General features: G+C 45.7%; 2 protein-coding genes across 2 annotated transcripts; one reads left to right on the forward strand and one right to left on the reverse strand.

Annotated features, from left to right (window-relative positions):
* Nucleotides 1-827: 827 nt before the first annotated feature.
* Nucleotides 828-2,825, forward strand: LOC147854637 (large ribosomal subunit protein uL29z-like). Its single transcript, XM_087331698.1, has 4 exons — nucleotides 828-915; nucleotides 1,457-1,592; nucleotides 1,929-2,085; nucleotides 2,545-2,825. Exons 1-4 carry the CDS (start codon nucleotides 912-914, stop codon nucleotides 2,617-2,619), a joined length of 372 nt encoding a protein of 123 aa, XP_087187824.1. The 5' UTR covers nucleotides 828-911; the 3' UTR covers nucleotides 2,620-2,825.
* Nucleotides 2,826-4,975: 2,150 nt separating this feature from the next.
* On the reverse strand, nucleotides 4,976-5,990 carry LOC147854638 (uncharacterized). The gene has a single exon (XM_087330889.1). The coding sequence runs from the start codon at nucleotides 5,917-5,919 to the stop codon at nucleotides 5,206-5,208; it is 714 nt and encodes a 237-aa protein (XP_087187015.1). The 5' UTR covers nucleotides 5,920-5,990; the 3' UTR covers nucleotides 4,976-5,205.
* Nucleotides 5,991-21,196: the final 15,206 nt, after the last annotated feature.

Below are 21,196 nucleotides of genomic sequence, written 5' to 3' on the forward strand. Positions count from 1 at the left end.
GAGAGAGAGAGAGAGAGAGCTTGGAACAGAAAGCTATATTAGTGAAAGATAAAATTACATCCAATAGTAACTAAGTTACAAAAGGTTGGTTTAAATACCAACTAGTCTAGGGCAACTGCCCTTTCTACTATTTACAAAACTAGCCTAGTATGTCCATTGGCTAGTGTGAAAGCCATTTGAGAAAGTTGAGTTCGATTCTTAACACTCTGATATAGGATGAAGGTAAGATGGTGACCTATGTCTAGAGATCGATCATTTGACACTGAACAAGGGCCTTATCGAGGTCGAAGGTGAGGCTATGACAAGGGTGGTCATACTTTCGGGAGTGTTGGAAGGTCGAATGTAGAAGCTGGAGTAGTGTCTGAAATGTGAAAGACTGTTTGGATGTAGGAATTTCTCTTAGTGACTTCTAGGAGCAGAAGTTTGGGAGCGTCCACCGTGGTGGGTGGGGTTTCTTCATGCACCAATGTATCGTATGAATTTGTGCTAGGGTGGAGATGGAATGTGGATTGTGCGTAGTTCATCCAAGAGTCGAATTGTTCTATCGCATTCACGTTCTTCTCCGGAAAGAACACATGGAACATACATCCTCATCATCATGTTCTTCTTCTCAAAGGACCCAAAGAAACACTTGTTCTGACACATTCATGTTCTTCTCCGGAACAAATACATGAAAATAAATCATCATCATGTTCTTCTTCGTCTTCGTCTTCTTCTGAAATGACTCAAAAAAGAAACACTTAACGAATACCCAAATTGAGCGACAAATCGGAAACCGGCGGAACCGGCAGGATACTGGCTAGTCCGGTCATCTACGAACAAAACACAAACCCTAGTTGTCACTGTGTCTCTCTCACGAAGAAGAAGAAGAAGAAGAAGAAGAAGACGCACATCTCTGCTTCGCAGCAGCCATGGGTAAGCTTCCCTCTCTCTCCGATTTCTCTTCTGTTTCATTCCATGTCTTGAGATTTTTCAGGTGCAGACGCTTGTAATCCTACTCTCCATCGCCTGATCCTTTGTTGCTTCTTCCCTTGGTTTTCTTTCCTTTATCACTTTCGATTCTTTGCTTCTCCCTATCCATCGTACCCGAGCATTCGAAGCTTCTGTCTGATTTTTTTCTACGCTGGCTTCGTGTCTCTACTCATATTTTCATCTTCATTCTGCATTCCACGCGCTACGCTTCGCTCTATTTTGGTAGAGATGATTTCTAGTCTCTAGCTCCTTTTGTAAGGTTCCTTATGGGATTTAAGGCATATCCGGGAAAAGAAACCGTGCGCTTAATATACGTTTCCCTTGGGAAACAGGCTAGTACGTCATGAAGATAAAGTTAAGGTTTTGTGGATGTTCAGAAGAAGCAGGCCATAGTGTGATGGAACTAGTCCAATATTTACTGTATGTGCCTGTGTTTTTATATATTTTAAAACTTGCGACAGCTTAACTGTATGATGTTTTGCAGTTAAGATCAAGGTTCATGAGTTGCGATCTAAGAGCAAGCCTGAGCTTCAAAACCAGTTGAAAGAACTGAAGGCTGAGTTAGCTCTTCTCAGAGTGGCCAAAGTTACTGGTGGTGCTCCAAACAAACTGTCAAAAATGTGAGAAACTCCTTCTGAGTCTTTCTAGCTATCTCTTCTATGCTTAAAATCAGCGTTAAGCCGTGGCTGTAATTGTGATGGATGGTAAGGGACATGATCCTTTTCTTTATGGAGAATTGGTGGTTTAAAACCCCTGGTTATTAATGTAGAAGAAAAGATGCTAGTTATATGAGTAAATGATTCTCAAGGGAGATTTGGAAATGATGGAGAAACACATTGTTCTTGCCATTGGTTTTAACAGATAAATAATCAAAGTTACTTGCTTATGTACAATGTTCTGTAATGGATTTTTTGATTACTGAGAAACATTTCTTCTTTCCTTTCCTCAACTTGCAGTAAGGTTGTCAGGCTCTCTATAGCTCAGGTATTGACAGTTCTCTCTCAGAACCAGAAAGCTGCTCTCAGAGCGGCCTACGAGAAGTCTAAGTTGCTGCCTCTGGACTTGCGTCCCAAGAAGACAAGGGCCATTCGAAGGCGATTAACCAAGCATCAGGTTGGTGTTTTTTCTCACTGTTTTTTGCAGCCTTCTGGGCTATAATTTATATCGTTTTGCATTTTTTCGTGGTTAAATGCAACATTCTTTTCCTTTGCTCGCATTCTACCATGCTTTAATCTCCCATCGTTGCACTTTTCTTTGTATATATATTTTTATTGTTTAATTCTTTCTGAATTTTCCTCTGTTCAGTGATACGAAATGTTCTTTGTGGACAGAATGTAATTCATTTAGCAAAGAGAATGTAATATCATTTTTCTGTAATATCATAATATTCGTTATGATAACTTCATTGCCTTTTTTCTTGTATAGTCTGTCTGTTGAGTTCCATGAAATACTACAATGTGTATTTCTGGATTTCTCATTGGTTCTCACTTTTGTTTGCTGTGGGCTTTGAGCTCGTGACCTGTCTTTTCTTCTCATATTGTTATTGTTGTGTTTTCTAATTCTCCTTCCCAGGCAAGCATGAAGACTGAGAAGCAAAAGAGGAAGGAAACCTATTTCCCCAAGAGGAAGTATGCCTTAAAAGACTGAGTGCAAGGTGGTTAGAGAGATGGTACCTGTCGAAGTTAGATAAAAGTAAATGTAATGGACATTAAGGGAATATTGTTGTTAAAAGATTTTTGTAGCTGAGCGGTTTTGAAGAAGATAGAAAGATTGTATGTGAAAGTTTAATGGTACTCTGCATTGTATGTCTCTTTCATTCATTGGAAAGGTTTAAAACCTCTGTTTTGTGCAAATATTTTTTCTTAATGTGATCTAGTTTGTTACTGTCTCTTGTTTGTGATGACCTATGTTCTTGATTAAGAGTATAGATTTGTCAATCCCAATAGATGTGGATACGGCAACTAAGGTTAACTAAGGTGAACGCTTGATTCTGCTATCATAAATGTGTAATTTGAGTAAAATTCCTAGTCAAATGTGGAATCAGTCTTAACTGAATTTGTCAGTGAACATTTAACGTCTCTGCTCCCAAATAGGTAATTCAATGAGATCAAGATGTGGAAATTCTATGGATTTCCTTGGGGTTAACTTGTTTGCTTCTACATATCCAAAGGTGCTCTCAGTCATAAAAGGAGTTAAAAGAGATCAAGAATGTAGAAGAATATCACCATTGTAATGAATGTCATAGATATATGACAATGAGCTTGTTGAAAGGAGCAAATGGCATGAAGGTTCATTTTTTGGTGCTTTTAATTTCCTTGAGGTTAACTTGTTTGCTTTTTAATTAACTGTGCATTAAAAAAGAGTAACATATCTAAAGGTGCTCTCAGTCATAAAAGGAGTTAAAGGAGATCAAGAATGTAGAAGAATATCACCATTGTAATGAATGTCATAGATATATGACAATGAGCTTGTTGAAAGGAGCAAATGGCATGAAGGTTCATTTTTTGGTGCTTTTAATTTCCTTGAGGTTAACTTGTTTGCTTCTTAATTAACTGTGCATTACAAAAGAGTAACATATCTAAAGGTGCTCTCAGTCATAAAAGGAGTTTAAAGAGATCAAGAATGTAAGAAGAATATCACCATTGTAATGAATGTCATAGATATATGACAATGAGCTGAGGGATGAGTCGGATAAATCCTAGAATTTAGATCTCTTATCGCGTGAACGTGATTAAGGGATCTCTCATATGCATGTAAATAGTGAAAAATAAGGGAGTTCCAAAATGAATATTGTATTAGGCAGTTGTATGTAAGTCTGTACAAGAATGAAGCTATACTATATTTGCATCTTATCAGTAGATTTTGTAGTCTAAATCTGATGATTGCAAAAATGTTGCATCTTATCAGTAGATTTTGTAGTCCAAATCTGATGATCGCGAAATGAATATTGTATTAGGCTGTTGTACAAGAATGAAGCTACTATATTTGCATCTTATCAGTAGATTTTGTAGTCTAAATCTGATGATCGCAAAAATGTATTGTGGCTAGAGAGGCAGCAAGGAATTATGTTAGGCATTCAAACTTCCACGATTACAAAATTCTTTTACATTGTCAAATTCTCATAGGTACAAAAGGATCCAAGGTTCACTTGGGCAAGAGAGCTATATTATGGGGAATAGATGCTCTTCTATGCTGTATTCTATCTATTCTCAATATAATTTGTTGGTGAGATATAAGTATGATAATGCATGTCTGGAAGTAGAGGATAGTAGCCATTCATCATCATATCTACGAGTACAAATGGTAGTCTTCTACATCTATTTGTAAGAGAAACATTGCTTGGCTCTGTAATACTGGCTAATTCAGTATCACATTGCACTTTTAAACAGCAGCAAACTTTGTGGAATGTAATGTGCCTGCTAAACCACATCATAGATTGTTTATATGCTTGCGAAAAGCATATAATATATCTTCCTACTCTTGGTTTGAATATCAATTCATGTTCATGCCAGCATGTACACAAATAGAGTTGACATGATTAGGAGGCTAACAAAGATGTCATGCGTTGAACTCAGCATTCATTCTTGTAAATACATACTACCAATAGGTCTGAATAGTTGAGAGGTGCACATTGATTCCACATTCAAACATGTTCAGAGACATGAAATAGCTTTGTTATTGAAGTAAGCAAAATTAAGTAAAGTAACTTAGTTAGGATCTGTAAGCAAAATTTCCCAAACGGAAGCATTAAGCCAAGTAAATTTGTAGAGAAGTAAGCAGGAGTCATTTGGAGTATTCCACTGTGCTTTGCCAACATATTAAACAAGAGGGATTAAATTTACATTATGTAATTATTACACTAGACAGAGATACACAACATCATAATTAGACCAATTAAACTCAGACCATATAGTCATCAAACTAGCTAAAACACCACAAAGACTTTGGAGACAAAACACCATATATTGTAGGAGCTTCTACCCCAATAAAATGTCTCCTTCAAAAACACAAGCAGCTATAGGTTCTATGATGGATGTAGTGCAAAATCTCGTGTTGAATAGTGTCCCAAGTCCTAGAGAATCATTACATAGGAAATCGTATTGCAATAGATACATCAACTAGCGGCATTGTGGTCCTCATTGCAAAGCTTCAATACACTTAAGAAGCGCATGGTTCTCGATCCGAAACTTCAATACACTAACCAAATAAACGGCTTCGCCATGTCTACCTGATCTACGCACTGTTCTGTTGTTGTTGCTGTTGTTGTTGGGCTCGTCTCCTCATCATGGAGGATATCTTGCGCTTTCCGGAGCCCGAGCTGCGGGCCACTTTGGGCGGCTCGACGGGCGGGCGGTCGGGATCATACTTCCGTATCGAGAGGAGTTCGCGCCCGCCTCCACCTCGGAACGTGATCCGGACTGTGACCTCCTGCCCGACTTGGAAAATTGTGCGGAGCCTCTCAATGCCTCCGGAGAATCCGAGATCATTGGCCGGAAGGTATCCTTCTCGGCCGCTGGGCATGTCCACGAAGTATCCGACGGGCATGACATCGCGGATTTTCACCTGGTACGTGTCGGGATCGCCAGGTTGCAGGAGCTTGTCGGGATGGATACCAAGGTCCGAGAAACCTTCCCCAGGGTAATAGAATGGCGTCCCATCTGGAGAGCTGTAAGAGACAAACACCTTCCCTTTGAATGGATTCCCGGTACCCATCGGTCCCATGCTTCTTCTCTGGAAGCTTCCGTAGAAGCTCAAACCATCGGTGCACCACTTTGTTTCCATGAACATGCAGCTGCTCTTGTTGCCGTTGAAGATCGCCATGGAAGCTGTGTTGAGAGGAGCTCTGCTCATCCTAAAAATGTTGACAACACATGTTTGCGGGACAGCCCGAGAAGAAAGACATTGTGACAGAGAGCGTGCTGCAGAGGACAGGAGGGCAGGACCCATCTTGAGAGAGAGAGAGTCTGTTAGGGTTTTAGACACAGTCTGAGATAAGATCGATTCTACTACATACCTCTCTCTCTCTCTCCCTCTGTTTTGATCAAGATTCTATGGACATACAAATTGGTGTATAGTTTTTGGGGAATTTGCATATCTGGTCTGGCCTAGCCTTCGTCCTCAGCTTCTACTTCTAAACTATACTTCTCTTGACTGGTCTCATGATCGATTAAAGATTTATATGATTAGATCTGATCTCTTATTTGCCATCGGCCGTGTCTACTGATCACCCGTCTCGCAAAACCATGTTAACGAATTCTACCACATGTTGGCATAAAAGGCCGACTCCTTCTACTTTGTATCCTCAGTGTGAACACATTCTCTAGCTAGGGCTTGAGTATATAAGCTCAAACCTAACGTTGTAAAGAGAGTCTTGGAGAGAAAAGAGTTACAGAGAAAAGAATGAGAGAGAGCTTCCATTGAAGCTTAATCCATGTCTATCGTCTATCTTTCTTCCTCTTCTTGTTGTTGCATATTTGTGTTGTTTGTTGTATACACATTTTACCTTCTAGGTCCTCGTACACTCTTCCGCATTCATCTGACATATCATACCAACATGTGGTATTAGAGCGACCTTGCTGTCTAGTGACGATGAATAGCATAAAAGTCAAGAAGAGAAGTCATCCAGCAGAGAGAAAAAGACAAGATCAATAGCATGTACTTCCAATAAAATAATGGCAACACATTCCGGCACAAGTGTGGAAATTTGGAAGTTCGACGGGAAGAATTTCGCCCTCTGGAGGGAAATGATAGACGACAGATTGAAGCCATACGACACACCACTAAGCCGACTTCAATGTCTGCAGAAGTATGGTGATCTATGGATGAAATAGCCAGATCGACCATTTGAATGAACTTGGCTGAAAACGTCTATTTCAGTATGGCAAAGGAGATGACTACATTCTCTTTGTGAGAAAAACTATAGGCGGTGTATGAGAAGAAATCGTCCTCATTGAAGTTGATACTAATTCGACAATTATTCAACATGAAGATGAGAGAGACAAATCCAACAACCTCCCACATCAACACCTTTAGTCGGGTGTTGTTCGAACTATCCTCCCAAGGGATTAACTTCGAAGAAGAAGTTAAAGCCCTTTCCCTCCTTTCGAGCTTGCCGGCGAGTTGGGAGGTATTCTGTACGACTTTTGCCAACAGTTGTCCGAATCTAAATCTAGATGAGACGATCGGACAAGTCCTCACCGAGGATATTTGGTGAAAATCGATGGGACTCACCATTGATGAGTCAGTAGAAGCCCACCATTCAATTGAGTCGATCGAAGGATCCGGTTGATTGAGAGAACAAGGGGAAAGAATCGGTCGAAACACCAATTGACCAAGAAAGAGGGGTGATCGACAATGGTCTAAGTCGAGGAATAGTTGATCAAGTGATTTCTGCACTCATTGTAGAAAAATTGGTCACAATGTTTACGACTACTGGTCGATCAAAAGAAAGGAGAGCGGTCGATGATTTGAGCAGAATTTAGGATGTTCGGACACAAACCATTCTCCAATCAGCAACCAAATCAATGTTGTTGATTCCCAATCAGGAGAAATCTTCTCTAGAAGACTCAATGATCGGAGAAGTCCTCTACAGTGCGCAAGACACACGAATGTGGCTAATGGACTCCAGTGCCACATTTCACATAACCCCAAATATCACATGATTCTCAAACTATTCGGTCAGAGTCGACGACACTGTTTGACTCGACAATGGGTAGGAATGCAGAATCGCTAGAATTGGCAAAGTACCAATCCAATTGTCAAATGGCAATATGATCGTCCTGCACCATGTCTGACACATACCCGAACTCTAAAGGAGTTTGGTCTCCATCAGCATGTTGGCCGAAGACGGGTACGGAACGACTGTTAATGAATCGTCATGGATGATCAGCCGAGGAAACATGAAAATTGGGAGCGGATGCAAGCATAACAACTTGTATCCACTAATGGCGATCAGTCTTGAAGGGGTTGTGAACATTACCCATTCGTCAGAATCAAACTTATGGCATGGACGACTTGGCCATATGTTGCAAGCTGAACTGGACTAGCTAATGGTAATCTGTTACATCCTGAAGCTCCAGACAAAGACAGACTTCTGCGAGCATTGTTGTTATGGGAAACTGTAAAAGTTAATATGTGGATGCTCGTGGACAAACCGGCTCAGCCGAATAGCAACAAAGAATAAGCACGGGTTTAATGGAAGCTTCAACACAGAGAGAATACACAAGAGAGATAGAGTGAGCAGAACAACATAAACTCGATTCAAAATAATAACTCTCCGTACATACAAATGTCCTACATAACACTTTTTATACAAGTCCTTAAAAGGATTGACAGAAGTATTGACATGTACTTCAATGCTCATATGAGCGACTGACACTGACTCCTAAAAATATGCCTACATACTTGGCTAGATCCGTAGGCCTCTAACAGCCTACTAGTTACAATCTGATTCGGCTTCTAGTTCTGGATACAAATCTGGACACCGATCCGGTTTTTCATTCCAGACTCCGATTTGGCTTTGGCTTACTTAGCCGATCCGGATCCGGTTGAGCTTGTCCGCTCAACACTCCCCCTCAAGCTCAACTTGAGGTCGAATCGTAGTGTAATTGTCTGCTGAGCTTTGTAGTTAGCTTCTTCTGGCATCTTCTCGCCTTGCTCGCGCTCCTCGACCCGTCCAATTCCGCTTTCCATCAGCCGACTTGTACCTAGATATGTACATTACAACAAAACTTGTGCCTGCGTGTAAGGGCCGGTTCGTGCACATCATTCTCCGATTCCACCTAGGGACGGTTTTCTCCACGACATCTGCCCCCACCTAACCGCGCATCCACCGGTATGTGCCAAAATAGACTCTTGTCGGAGAAGACCGGCCCGCGCTCACCCTTGGTCCTCCAGAACGCCATTCGCTCCGAACCAGTCGTCCTTGCTATCCAAGTCATCCAGGTCCGGTTCATCCTCGTGCCTTTTGAATGCTTTGAAACTTTTCCTGACCACCGGTACTGCCATCCTTGTCCCGTCAAGCTCCGCGAGATGGTAGGTCCCGTTGTCGTTGGTGCTTGTCACCACGTAAGGCCCGAACCACCTCCTTGTGAACTTCCGCATCGCCTTGTGCTAGTTGTCGAGGCTGCTGTCATATACCAAAACCTAGTCGCCTTCCTCGATTTTCTTTGGCCTTAGTCGGTGAGTCCGGTCGAATCGTTCCTTGTTCTTTACCCTCGCGGCCCGCAACTTTTTCGTGGCTCATTCCACATCCTCCTGTCTTCGCTTGAGCTGTCGAATCCGCGCTGCTAACAGCTCCTCCTGGCTCATCTCGTCTCTCCAATCCACCGTGGCCCATGAGGAGATCGTTCGCTTCATTGGCATGACCGGCTTTTGCTCGTACATCAGATCCGCCGGCATGAACCCGGTTACCGAACTGTGCGTAGTTCGGTCGACCCACAACGCATAGGGTAAGTGCCACGACCAGTTTCCTACTTGGCCTCCACATGCCCGCACTGACGCTTTGACGATCGGCCCGTGTCTGCGTTCCACCTTCCCGTTCGCCTCCGGATTGTATGCCGTGGTGAGCGAGAGTTTAACCCCTAGCCGGTCAAACAACTCTTCAGTCTCTTGTGCATCCAGTTCTCCGCGGTCGGCTATGATCTTTCCTACGCACCCGTACCGGCATACCACTTCTTCGATCAGAAATCGGCACACAGCCGCAGTCGTTTTGTTCGGGAATGCTCGGCCTTCCACCTGGTTCGTCAGGTCCTCTCGAGCCAACACCAGATATCGCATCTGCCCTATCCCCATCAGCATCGTCACCAGATCCACCATCCACTTGAAGTGGATGGTCGGAGGGTAGGTTAGGTGGAGCTCGTCTCGATGTCGGACTATGGAGTGCATCTGACAGCTTTCGCAAGCCGTCACGAACCGATGCACGTCCCGGTATAGTCCCGGCCACCAGTACTTCCCCTTTAGTTTTTCGAATGTGGCCCATGTCCCGCGGTGTCCGGCCCAGGGACTCTCGTGGTATGCTGTCAGCAGTTCCACCTGTTCCTCTTTCTTCGCCACAACCTGGAGCGGGATGCCGTTTCTCTTCTTCGGGTGCTTCCATATGCACCCATCCCATAGGAAGAATCGGTACGCTTTCTTCTGAATCCAATTGGTCTCTTCCTTCCTCCACGCCACGTCCGGTGTCATTGTCATTGACTCCATATGCTCTTCTCTCCACTCGAATTTACTCCCTTTCTTCAGTAATCCATAGAGCGGCTCCGCGACGTGGGCGTAATGCGGGATCCAGATATGGTAGAACGCGCATGCTCCCAAGAATCTCCGGACTTTCGTGACCGAATTGTAGTCGCACTTCATCGTGGAGATGGCCTCTACCTTGGCTGGTGACGGTTTCCGACCAAATGGCCCGCATAGGTGTCCGACGACCATGATCTCCGATTGCCTGAAGGCCGATTTCTCCCCGAAGAAGGTGAGCCTCGCGCCCTCTAGTCTTTGCAGCACCTTCTCGCAGTCATCGACGTGGTCCGCCACGAATTTCCGGGATGCCGATCGGAGAGTAGTGTGTCGTCCACGTAGATGATGAGGAAGACAAGAGACCCGTCTTGAGCTGTTTTGGTGAAGAGACAGTGGTCCTCATCGCTCTTTGAGAAGCCAACTGATTGGATGAAGTCGTCGAACTTCTTGTACCATTGTCGGGGTGCCTGTTTCAGGCTGTAGAGACTCTTCTTGAGTCGGTAGGCTAGATGTTCTTGGCTGCATGCCACAAAGCCTTTCAGCTGCTCCATATAGATTTCCTCCTGTAGGTCACCATAGAGGAATGCCGTTTTTACATCTAGCTGAATCAGCTCCAAGTTGTTGGCGGCCACGACGCCGAGCATGAAATGAAGGGTCGTCATTTTCACCACTGGTGAAAAGATTTCGTTGAAGTCGACGCCATATTCTTGTCTAAATCCCTTCACAACTAATCTGGCCTTGTACTTTGGGTTGGTCGAGTCAGACCCACTTACATAGTAGAGCACATCAATTCTTCGGTAATTCGACCAAGTCCCAAGTCTTGTTTGCCCGAATGGAGTGCATTTCTGACTCCATCGCTAGATGCCATGTGGCTGAATCGGTAGATGTTGATGCTTCTTCATAAGACGTCGGTTCGCCGGCGTCGGTAAAAAAATTTCTGGGAGAGTAGCTCTCCGGAGGTTGTGACAGTCTCTCGGATCTACGATCTATGACTGGACTAGTCACACCGGGTGTCGATGTCGGATGGTCGGGAGCCAAGCCATTCGGCTGTGCCAAATCAGTGGATTCGGTGCGAGAGTTGTTGGTTACCCGTGAAACCGATCTCGTGTTGTGGGTTGGGCCGTTATGAAAAGTTTGCACTTCAGAAAATATTACCCTTCGGACTTCAATAGACCTTTCAGCCGTTTTATGCATAACTAACTCGTTGAACACGACGTTCAAACTTCGGACGATTTGTCTATGCTCGGGGTCCCAGAGTCGGTATCCGATCTCGCCATTGGGTCCATATCCAAGGAAACGCATTTCCTTGATCTTCGTTCGAGTTTCAGGCGATTGTCTTTCGGTATGAGGGCGTATGCCTCGCAACCGAAGATCCTCAGCTTGTCATAATTCGGCTTACTGCCGGTCCATATTTCCTCAGGTATTTGAAGTCCTAGAGGTCTACTTGACGAAATATTTATTATGTGTACTACTGTAAGTAGAGCCTCCGCCCAAAAGCCATCTGACAGTTCGGAGTGTTGGAGCATGGATACTATACGTTCTTGAATCGTCTGATTCATGCGTTCAACAATTCCATTCTGCTCCGGACTATAGGGTGCCGTATATTCACGTCGAATGCTGCGTTCCCGGCAAAATTTGACGAATTCTTCAGACTTGAATTCTCCTCCATTGTCGGTTCGGAGACATTTCAGTTTCCAACTGGTCTGATTTTCGACCATTGCAAGCCATTTGGAGAAGATCGAGAACACCCGATCTTTGGTTCTAATGGGGTAAACCCACACCTTCTGAGTCGAGTCATCAATAAAACTGACGAAGTACGAAGCACCGCTGAGAGACTGATGTGGCATCGGGTCACAGACGTTTGAGTGGACCAAATTGAGGGGACTCGATTCTCTTGGTGTTGATGTCGGGTGCGATGCGACTACCTGTTTGCCGTATTGGCAATGCTCGCAGAATTGGTGATCCGAGAAGGAGAGTTTGGGGATGTAACTGGCTCTGGATAGGTGCATTATGCCGGCCTTGCTGAGGTGTCCAAGTCATCCATGCCATAATGATGACATGAGGATATCAACCAAAAATAGGTCACCCTCTTTGAGTGTGACATATAAAGGGTACAAGTAATGTACCTTTGGTCCTCGAGCAAGCAGGAGGTTCCCTTTGTGGAGTGTCCACCCTCCTGATGAGAATCTGGCATGGATTCCGGCTTCGTCAAGCTGTCTGACTAAGATCAAGGGTCTTGAGAGCTCAGGAACGTGTCGGACGTTGTGTAGTACGAGTGTAGAGCCACCCAGAAGGTTGAGCTCTACGATGCCGATTCCGATTATAGCACTTTGCTACGAGTTTCCGACTCGAACTGAGTCGGAGTGCCGGTCCGAGTATTGCCGAAACTGAGATCGGTGAGGTGTCACATGATACGATGCGCTCAAGTCCAGGAGCCATGTGCTCGATTCTTCAGTCGTAAGCAGAACTTCTGATTCAACTGGGTTCTCTATGGACAATATGTTCGGGTCGGTCATCAAAATTTTGGTTGAAGAGCCAATGTAGTTGACCTCCTCATGCCAACTACTCTTCTGATCCGCTCTCTGAGCTTTGTCGGTTTTTGCTTTGAGTGCCTGGCGATCGGCTTTGGTGTGTCCCGGTTTCTTGCAGTAGTTGCAGATTCGGTTGTCCTGGGACTTGCTCCGGCTTTGCTGATTGTTCGACGGTCGGGAAGAATTTCTTCCCCGGTTGTTCAATCGGTTGGTCGAACCTTGTACTATGTAAGCTTCATCTGCCGAGTCTTTGGCGAAAGACTTTCTCCGAGCTGCTTCAGTCAGGATTGCGCTCGTGACTTCGGAGTACTTAACGACAACTGTTGAAGCATTGCACACGGTTGTAACGAAAGTTTCCCATGAAAAGGGGAGACTACTCAAGAGTATCATTGCTCTAAGTTAATCCTCGATTGCTGTCCCCTGAGACGAGATTTGGGAGCTTATGCTTTCGTACTCGTTGAGGTGTGCCTGAACTAAATCAGATTCTTTCATCCGCAAGTTAGAGGCGCTGGATCAGATACATCTTCGTTGCCGCGACCTTCTTTTCATACGTTTCCGACAGTGTTTTCCAAAGTTCAAAAGATGTCGTGCATGATTGCACTGTGAAGTACACTGACTCCGACAAGTGCATCTGAATTGTGGCGCGGACAATTCTGTCCAGCTTTAGCGACTCTTTTGCCTTGTATGCTTCTGGAGGATTTTCATTCTCAATCGGGTCTATCTGGATAGTCCTGCATTTGTTCCTTCCAGATGTTGAAGTTCGAACCGTCGAACCTCCTTAGACTCATCTCCGATGAGCCGGATGTTGAAGCCATCTGCTTCGGTTTCGGTTGGTAAGACTTGGTTCGGAGTTGACTACGAACCTTAGTGGGGTGCAGCCAGTCGGCTCACCTGATTTGTTCTAGTCGGGTTTGAACCCGAGTTGGTTTGGTTTCGGATACTTGTTGCTGAACTTGCTCAGAGTGACTCCGGTAACTTGAGGGATAGAACCGGCTGGTCTTCCCGAATGTTTCCGAGTCGGAGTGAGCCCGGTTAGCTTCTGATTGTATGCCGAATACCGATTACAAGAAACCGATTGTTTGGGCCGAATGTCGATCAGTGCAGTGAAGCACGAATTTGGTTGTTGCCTGGAGACCAATCTGCAGCGGGTGGTTACAACAAGCGGGTGAATAGCGTCCGGTGACCCATTCGGATGTTGTTTAACCGAATGAAGCACGATTGGGTCGGTTGTTGCTCAAGGAGCTCCCCTCAAGCGGTTACAATCACAGGAACAGAGTACAACCGACTAGCTTACTCCAATTTGTGATTTAACACAATGAGATGCGAGCTTTTTGTTTTTCTTCTCCCTTCTCTGTTCTTCAAAGAAAACGAAAAATAGAATGTTGTGTGGTGTACTATGACAGCCGGCAGCGGGTTGAAGAACCTCCAACGCTCTGATACCAAATGTTGGGGACAAGGCTGTCAATGGGGAAGTGCAAGAAGAACCTATGTATGCGCATAAAACAAGATAGACAGAGAGAGAGAGAGAGAGATAACAAGATAGGCACAAACTAATGTTATATTCCAATAGCTACAGTTACAAAGAATGACAACCAACCTTTTCTAAAGGTTACAAAGTCACTTTATATAGTGACTATCCTAGGGCAACTGCCCTTTATGCTATTTACATAAATAGCCCAAACTTGGGTTGTCCAAAGGGACAGTGTGAATACGGCCATTATACACTCGTATTCGACAAGTCGCTCTTCTGCCCGCTTCTTCTCCCGGCCAACGACGTCGGCTATTGTACAACCTCCACTGTCGAAGAACCAAAACTTCCTACCTATGTTACAGGTTCTTCTGCCTACTGTACATGTGTGGGGTTTTTCCGAAGTGTCCGGACTCTTGCGTCCCCACGCCTTGATAGCCCTCTCTAAAAATCCCCTCAACTTTTGCCACCGAGGGTCTCGCGGTTACACTCGTGGTTCGGTCGTACCGTCAGAAACTGAACGGAGTGACGCCCATCCCGGCTTTTGATTCGGGCATACGTCGAACCATTGTCCATCACCTTCGTCTCCATGCGCGCCGCCGTGATGTATGGTTCTCCGAGTATCACCGGATGCAAGGACTTCTCCTACACAAAGAAGTGTTGATTGATCTCGACATCGCCGATTTTCACTCGTACATTCAGGCAGGCTCCGTGTAGCTCCTCTGTGGTGCGCGTTGCTACCCGTATCTTCCACCCGTGCTTGGTATTGATCGACCACTTTCCCTTCTTGTAGAAGTCCATGGACATCAAGTTGATCTCTGAACCATGGTCTACCAACGCCACCACCAGCTCTTGGACGTTCCCGATCCAAACAGGGGTTTCCATAGTGGCCCTAGCCCAATGTAGCCTCAAGTAGTGGCTTTCCGCCAACTCGTCCTCCAGGGCCATGTCTTCTAGGTGCGTCGTTCGCACCTCCACTGGCTTCTCTGGCTCTGGCTCCGGCTCCGTCGAAAGCGTTTTCCGCTTCACCAAGTCAACGATGGAGTCGTGGAACTCCTTCCTGGCGATACCGAGCACCTCCCTCATCTGTCGAAGATCCGTTCCACCAGGACCTTTCGTAGGTCCGTGGTCCTTTCGATCTCTGTGCTCAACCGGTAACCGGCCTTCTTGGCCTTGCCCAGTGCGCCGGATGCACCGACATCATTTTGCTTTAGCCCGAACCGGGTCTCATACCGTTGTGAGGGTCCAGCCCCCCCGGTCTTTCCCACACGCTTGTCTTCCACCAAAGCCTTGTATTTCTGGCACGCGGCTTCCACGAAGCCCATCTTCTCTTCAACCGGGTCACTCCACCCGGTTACCTCCTGGACCCATCTTTCCCCCCGGTCCGCTGTCGTGACGTGGCTCGCCTAGAAGCGTGTCGTTGCGCACACAAAGGATAACGTGAAAGTGAGGAAGGAATCACTGGGATTATGGACGGAAGAGACGAAAGAGTAGAGATGGAGTGAATAGAGATCAATAAGATATGACAAACTAGGATTTTTAAGGAATATAAGATAAGACAAGATAAGATATAAACTAATATATGAGAAAGTGTATGAAATTTATAATCATTTTCATGAAAGAGTTACAAAATGATTGTGCACGTCGTTGAACCTCCGAACTTTGTCATGCAAGGTAATCGCTCTTCTCTTTCTTGATCGTAGACCACTACAATCTTCACTTCAATATTTTGATGAAGATAAGGCTCGAACCGCCTCCCTCTTGTTGAGAGTTGACCACCACGACCCCCAAGCTAGAGCTCCACCTTTATCTTGAACTTCTTCCTTTCTTTCTCTATTTTATGGTATCTCTTATGTAATATATATTTGATTGATATCTCATCCATATCTCTTTGATCTTCTCTTTCACCATTTAAATAGGTGCCCCCATGCATATGATGCATTGGAGGATACAAGTCATGCATGTGATGCATGATAAACATCTCGCTCATTTGAGCTTTTATGTATGAAACAATATATGCAATAAGAATAAACATGAAAATATAATCTTAAAGAGAAAGGGCCTAGCCTAATGGTAGGTGTGTTGACTTTGGTGTATGAGGTTGTTGGTTCGAGTCTCAAAATATCATGAAGCAAATCCTTTATGTAATATAAAGTATATATAAAGTATGCTTTATTTTATGTAAATTACTAGTATAGAGTAAATGGTAAGATTTGAGAGTCATAGGGTGGGCTTATTGGTTCAAGTCCTCTCTTGTTTGTGTAATATAATATATTTATCTATATATATATATTATTTTTCTTTACATATATATAATATTATCATATGTGTTGTTATAAAACATTATCAAATGTTATTTTAGTTACGTATTTATCTTATTGTAGACTTTTAATGTGAAGCTTTCGTACTTCACGACACCGCTTCCTCTTTCCTTAGCCGTACGCCGACTAGGCCTTCCAGCATCAACGGTTAGAACCCAGAGTCCTTCGTTTTCCGGATTTCATCACTACCGACCCGGATTCCCGCCGACGCCGAGTAGTGGATGGTCTCCGTGTGACAAGCCGCTGCTTCCTCCATCAGTCGTTTCATCCCCCCTCGTCTGATGTTTAGATCCAGGGCCCTCCGGGTTTCGGTTGCGTGTACCCACCCGTTCCACAAGTACACCACATTGGCCCTTATCGCTTCGGCGAAGTCCTCGCAGTCCTTTCGGGCGTGGCCGACCGTGTCGCACCATAAGCATTGATGCTTAGCCGGAGGCCTTCGGTCATGGGCTTGTTCGTTGTCGTCCCTCCGTGCCTGTCCAATCTGGAGGTCCCTCACCATCTGAGTCAGCTCCTCTAGACAGGCCTTTGACCACGCTGGTCGAAGTCGAGCCGGCCTTGAGCCAGTCTCGAGTCTCCTCCCTTCGCGCCGGTGGGGGTACCTCGAGCTTCCTTGCCACTATAGAGCCCGCTCCCGACAAGCCTTTATCGACCCACTCACGCCGTTTGTCGAAACGGCCACAAACTCTCTTCACCATGACCCAGTCGGCCATTAGCCCGTCATCGGTCTCCAGTAAGAGGCCCACTTGCTCCTGGTCCCTCACGTCCACCGATTTAACAAATAATAGGAGACAACTTGTGTCCAGTATGGTTCGGTCCAACGCCGAAAGACGCGCGAAGCGTTCTTCAAACTCCCGGAGGAGCACCGATGCGTTTCTCCCCTTTTCGGGGGTCTCCACCCATTCCATGAAGTCCCACTTCGATAGCCGAAGTGCGTCATCAAGCCCGTATTTCTCAAGAAGCCGACCTTCAAACTCTTCCTAGGTCCGGCTCTCAGCCCGTACCTCGAGCACCTCCGCGTGGATGCCTGACATCGCCACCCGAGGGAATCTGGCCAGGCGCTTGACTTCCGGAATGTCCCTCATCACCATTTCAGCTCGGTAGGCCTCCAAGTAGCTCGTGGCATCCTTTCCACCGAATCGGCCTATCGTGCTGACGATTGCTTCAATAGCCCTATCGAGGGTGCATGTGCCTTCACGCGCACTCACTAATCGATCTACAGCTGAAGCCAAGGCTTCTGCAAGCTCCGTTCCCCTCATATTTTCTGTTCCTCTGCTGTCTGTTCACGTCGAGTTCACCAAATATGTCGCATAGTTACGCGCATGCGTATAGAACGAGGCGGGACCACTGGGGTCTTAGACCAAGGAATAACCGACCAGGAGTAGGAGCAAGAAAGACAATGGTCGTGCTTCCACACACACACACACACACACAGATACACAGAAACAACAACCGAACGAAACAACGGAAACGAGATGAATGCATATATGTATATATATATTCTGATGGAAAAGGGGTTACAACCAGCATGTGGGTGAGCGACAAATCTCCTACGCCTACGCACACAGAAGAGCGAGATGGAAACTCTATTGGAAGCACTCGGGCGTTCCGCGGACCAGAGTTAGCCTCCCGAAAACTTGCATAGAGAAAATACATAGAAGGACGGAGGAGAAGAGCTCGGTCCCAGTCCAACAACACTTCCTCGACAAAAGCGATCCATTTTACTATTCCACTCCCTCTCTTTTATAGCCCAAGGAGGGAGGCTGCTACAACTTGTTACATCATCTTTATTCTTTGTCCTTTCGGACAGAGATATGCCACGATTTCCTACCTATCAAATCCGTGCGACCTAGGATATTCACATCAGCCGACTTGTACCTAGATATGTACATTACAACAAAACTTGTGCCCGCGTGTAAGGGCCAGTTTGTGCACATCATTCTTCGATTCCGCCTAGGGATGGTTTTCTCCACGACAACGGGTAGATGGGTTGTAGCATTTGTACCCCTTTTGTTCGAGTGAGTATCCTACGAGGATACATTTCTTCGACTTTGGGTCAAGCTTTTGTCATGTATCGTTGGAAATATGTACGTAGGCGATAGAACCAAAAATGCGGAAATGTGACAAGTTCGGCTTCTTTCCGAAGAATTTCTCATGTGGAGCTATATCGTGTACTCCCGAGGTTGTGCACCTGTTCATGAGATATACGGTCGTATTTGCCACTTTTGCCCAATATGATTTTGGTAGGTTCTTCTCGTTCATCATGGCTTGTGCGACTTCTACTACATGGCGATTTTTACACTCGGCTACGTCGTTTTGCTGATGCGTGTGTCGACACGAGAACTCTCGTCGGATTCCTTCTTTTCGGAGATATGCCGTAAATTCATCCGAAAAATATTCTTTGCCTCCATCTGATCGAAGACGACGTACATGCCAACCCGTAGTTTTTTTCGACTTCGGCTTTGAATGTCTGGAAGTGCCTGAACACTTCACTCTTCTGCTTCATCGGATAGATCTAGGTGTTCTTGGAGAAGTCGTCGATGAACGTGATATAGTATCGACATCCGCCGAATGTTGATGTCTGGGCTGGTCCCCACACATCTGAATGTACAACATCCAAGATTCCTTTGCTCACATTCCGTTCGTTAGGGAATGGGTGACAGTGTTACTTTTCGAACTGACATGCTTCGCATACGCTTGTACTCTCCTTCGCCGTAAAGTTCGGGAGTTCGATTACGACTCCTTTCGATTGCATGTTCTGGAGATTTTGGAGATTGATGTGGCCGATTCTCTTGTGCCACAGTTTCAAGTCGGTTTTGACTTTCTGGCCCTTTGCAAACATGGCTGACTTTACCTCGCTCGATTCGAGGATGAACATACGGCCTTCACGACGGCCGTGAGCTATGACTTGATCGCCTTTTTCGATGAAGCACCCATCATTATTGAAGCATACTTGTATTCCTTGTTCAACAATCTGGCCAACCGAGACCAAGTTTTTCGTAATAGTGGAGACATGCAACACGTTCTTGAGGTAGGTTTGTTTGTTATCGTTTCCGAATGGGACATTCCCGATATGTTGTATTGGGTGAGTCGTGTCATCTCCTATTTTGTCATATCCGGGACGTTCGGGCTTCCGTAGTTCCCGAAACCAATCTTCATGGGACTTCATGTGATTGGATGCTCCCAAATGGACAAACCATACGCTATTCGGAGTGGAATCGGTAGTTGAGGCAAGTGCGGACATTGAGTGTGCTTCGTGCTTCATTAAGAACATTCCGTCGCGGTCGCTGTAGTCGGAGTTTGTGGCGTAATTTGTTAGTTGTCGGCCTTGCTCGCGCTTCTTCTTCCAACACTCCTCTTCATAGTGGCCGGGTTTTCCGCAGAACCTGCACTCAACTGGGTTCCTACGGTTGCTTGGTCCGGCGTGATGACTCCTCCTTCCACCGAACTCTCTGGGGGCCGTTTCTGTCCGCTTGCCATTGGTGGGAGTTATGCTCTTGGTTGTGTCAACCTTGGCCAAATCGACCTCTCCTTCCACGGCTTTGTCCTCTTCCTCCATCGAAGTTCGAATATAGCATTTGTCCGTCATGCGCGTTGTTCCTTTGATGCACGTGATTCTCTTCAACTAGCAACAATGATTGAAGATAAAAAAAGGAGGGAAGATTCTCTCTCACGAGAACGACCGATCTTATTGCGCCAAATCGCGGTGCCAAGCCACCGAGGCATATCTACACCATTTCTTCTTCATCAATGCTAACATTGATCGATCCAAGGGCATCGCACAACTCCTTGATCTTTAAGGTATAGTTGCCGATTGACATGTCCCTTTGTTGAAGATTGTTCAGCTCTTGTCGAAGTTGGAGCTTTCGTGCAGCCGTATTGGCTGCGAAAATCTTCTTGAGGTTTCCCCACGCCTGCTTCGGCGTTTTTTCCTCTCGAATGTAGCCAAGCATATGATCATGAACGCATGATGCAAGGCAATACAACACACGGCTTGCAGCCTGCTCCCAAGCAGGATAGTCGGCGTGTGTTGGGTTGCGTTGGGTTGGGTTGTGATTCGTGAGCTCCTTCGATGTAGCTCTAATAGCCTTGTCCGACAAGGTATTGATGCATCTTGTATTCCCAAGATGCAAAGTTCTTTTTGTCGAGCTTCTTGGTAGGAAGAGCACTTCCCATTTGAGTATTCATGGTGATTTCTTCTCTATTGATCGTCGGCGTGCAGCACAACACAATCAAATAGGCTTAATCAGGCAACCACACGCTGTGGGGTTTGCTACGCCCTTGCGTGCAGAAAGGAGGAGGGACCACGGGGGTCTTGGACCGAAGAGCAAGAGAGAGAGGAGTAAGAGAGAGAGACCCGATTACACAGAACCGAAGATCGCATAGGGACACGGCCCAACAAACAGAGATCACAAATAAACGCCGACGCAGATGGACGCAACAAGAAAAGATATGTACTTATGAATGCAAGAAAATAACAGACTAAAGTATTACAACCCACGGTGGGGCACGAAATAGATACTAACGAAAACGAACAGGGCGGCGAACAGATGCCGACCCCTGTATGTCGCGACGCACAGAAAGGGAAAACAGGTCGGAGGTGCTGCAGGACGCGCTCGGGGCGTTCCACGGAACAGCGCAAGCCTCCTCGAAACCTGCACAGGTACGCGATGGAG

The sequence above is a fragment of the Azolla caroliniana genome, unplaced genomic scaffold (genome assembly GCF_043228905.1).
Source record: "Azolla caroliniana isolate FFs.n. ecotype wild unplaced genomic scaffold, voAzoCaro1.0.p SCAF_15, whole genome shotgun sequence".
Taxonomy (NCBI): domain Eukaryota; kingdom Viridiplantae; phylum Streptophyta; class Polypodiopsida; order Salviniales; family Salviniaceae; genus Azolla; species Azolla caroliniana.

What these genes read in the sequence shown, in the direction of transcription:
- LOC147854638 (XM_087330889.1), bottom strand. Translation starts at nt 5,919, where the DNA reads ATGGGTCCTGCCCTCCTGTCCTCTGCAGCACGCTCTCTGTCACAATGT.
- LOC147854637 (XM_087331698.1), top strand. An exon ending in CCAAACAAACTGTCAAAAAT is followed by an intron (nt 1,593 to 1,928) that starts GTGAGAAACTCC and finishes CTCAACTTGCAG; the next exon opens with TAAGGTTGTCAGGCTCTCTA. An exon ending in GGCGATTAACCAAGCATCAG is followed by an intron (nt 2,086 to 2,544) that starts GTTGGTGTTTTT and finishes TCTCCTTCCCAG; the next exon opens with GCAAGCATGAAGACTGAGAA.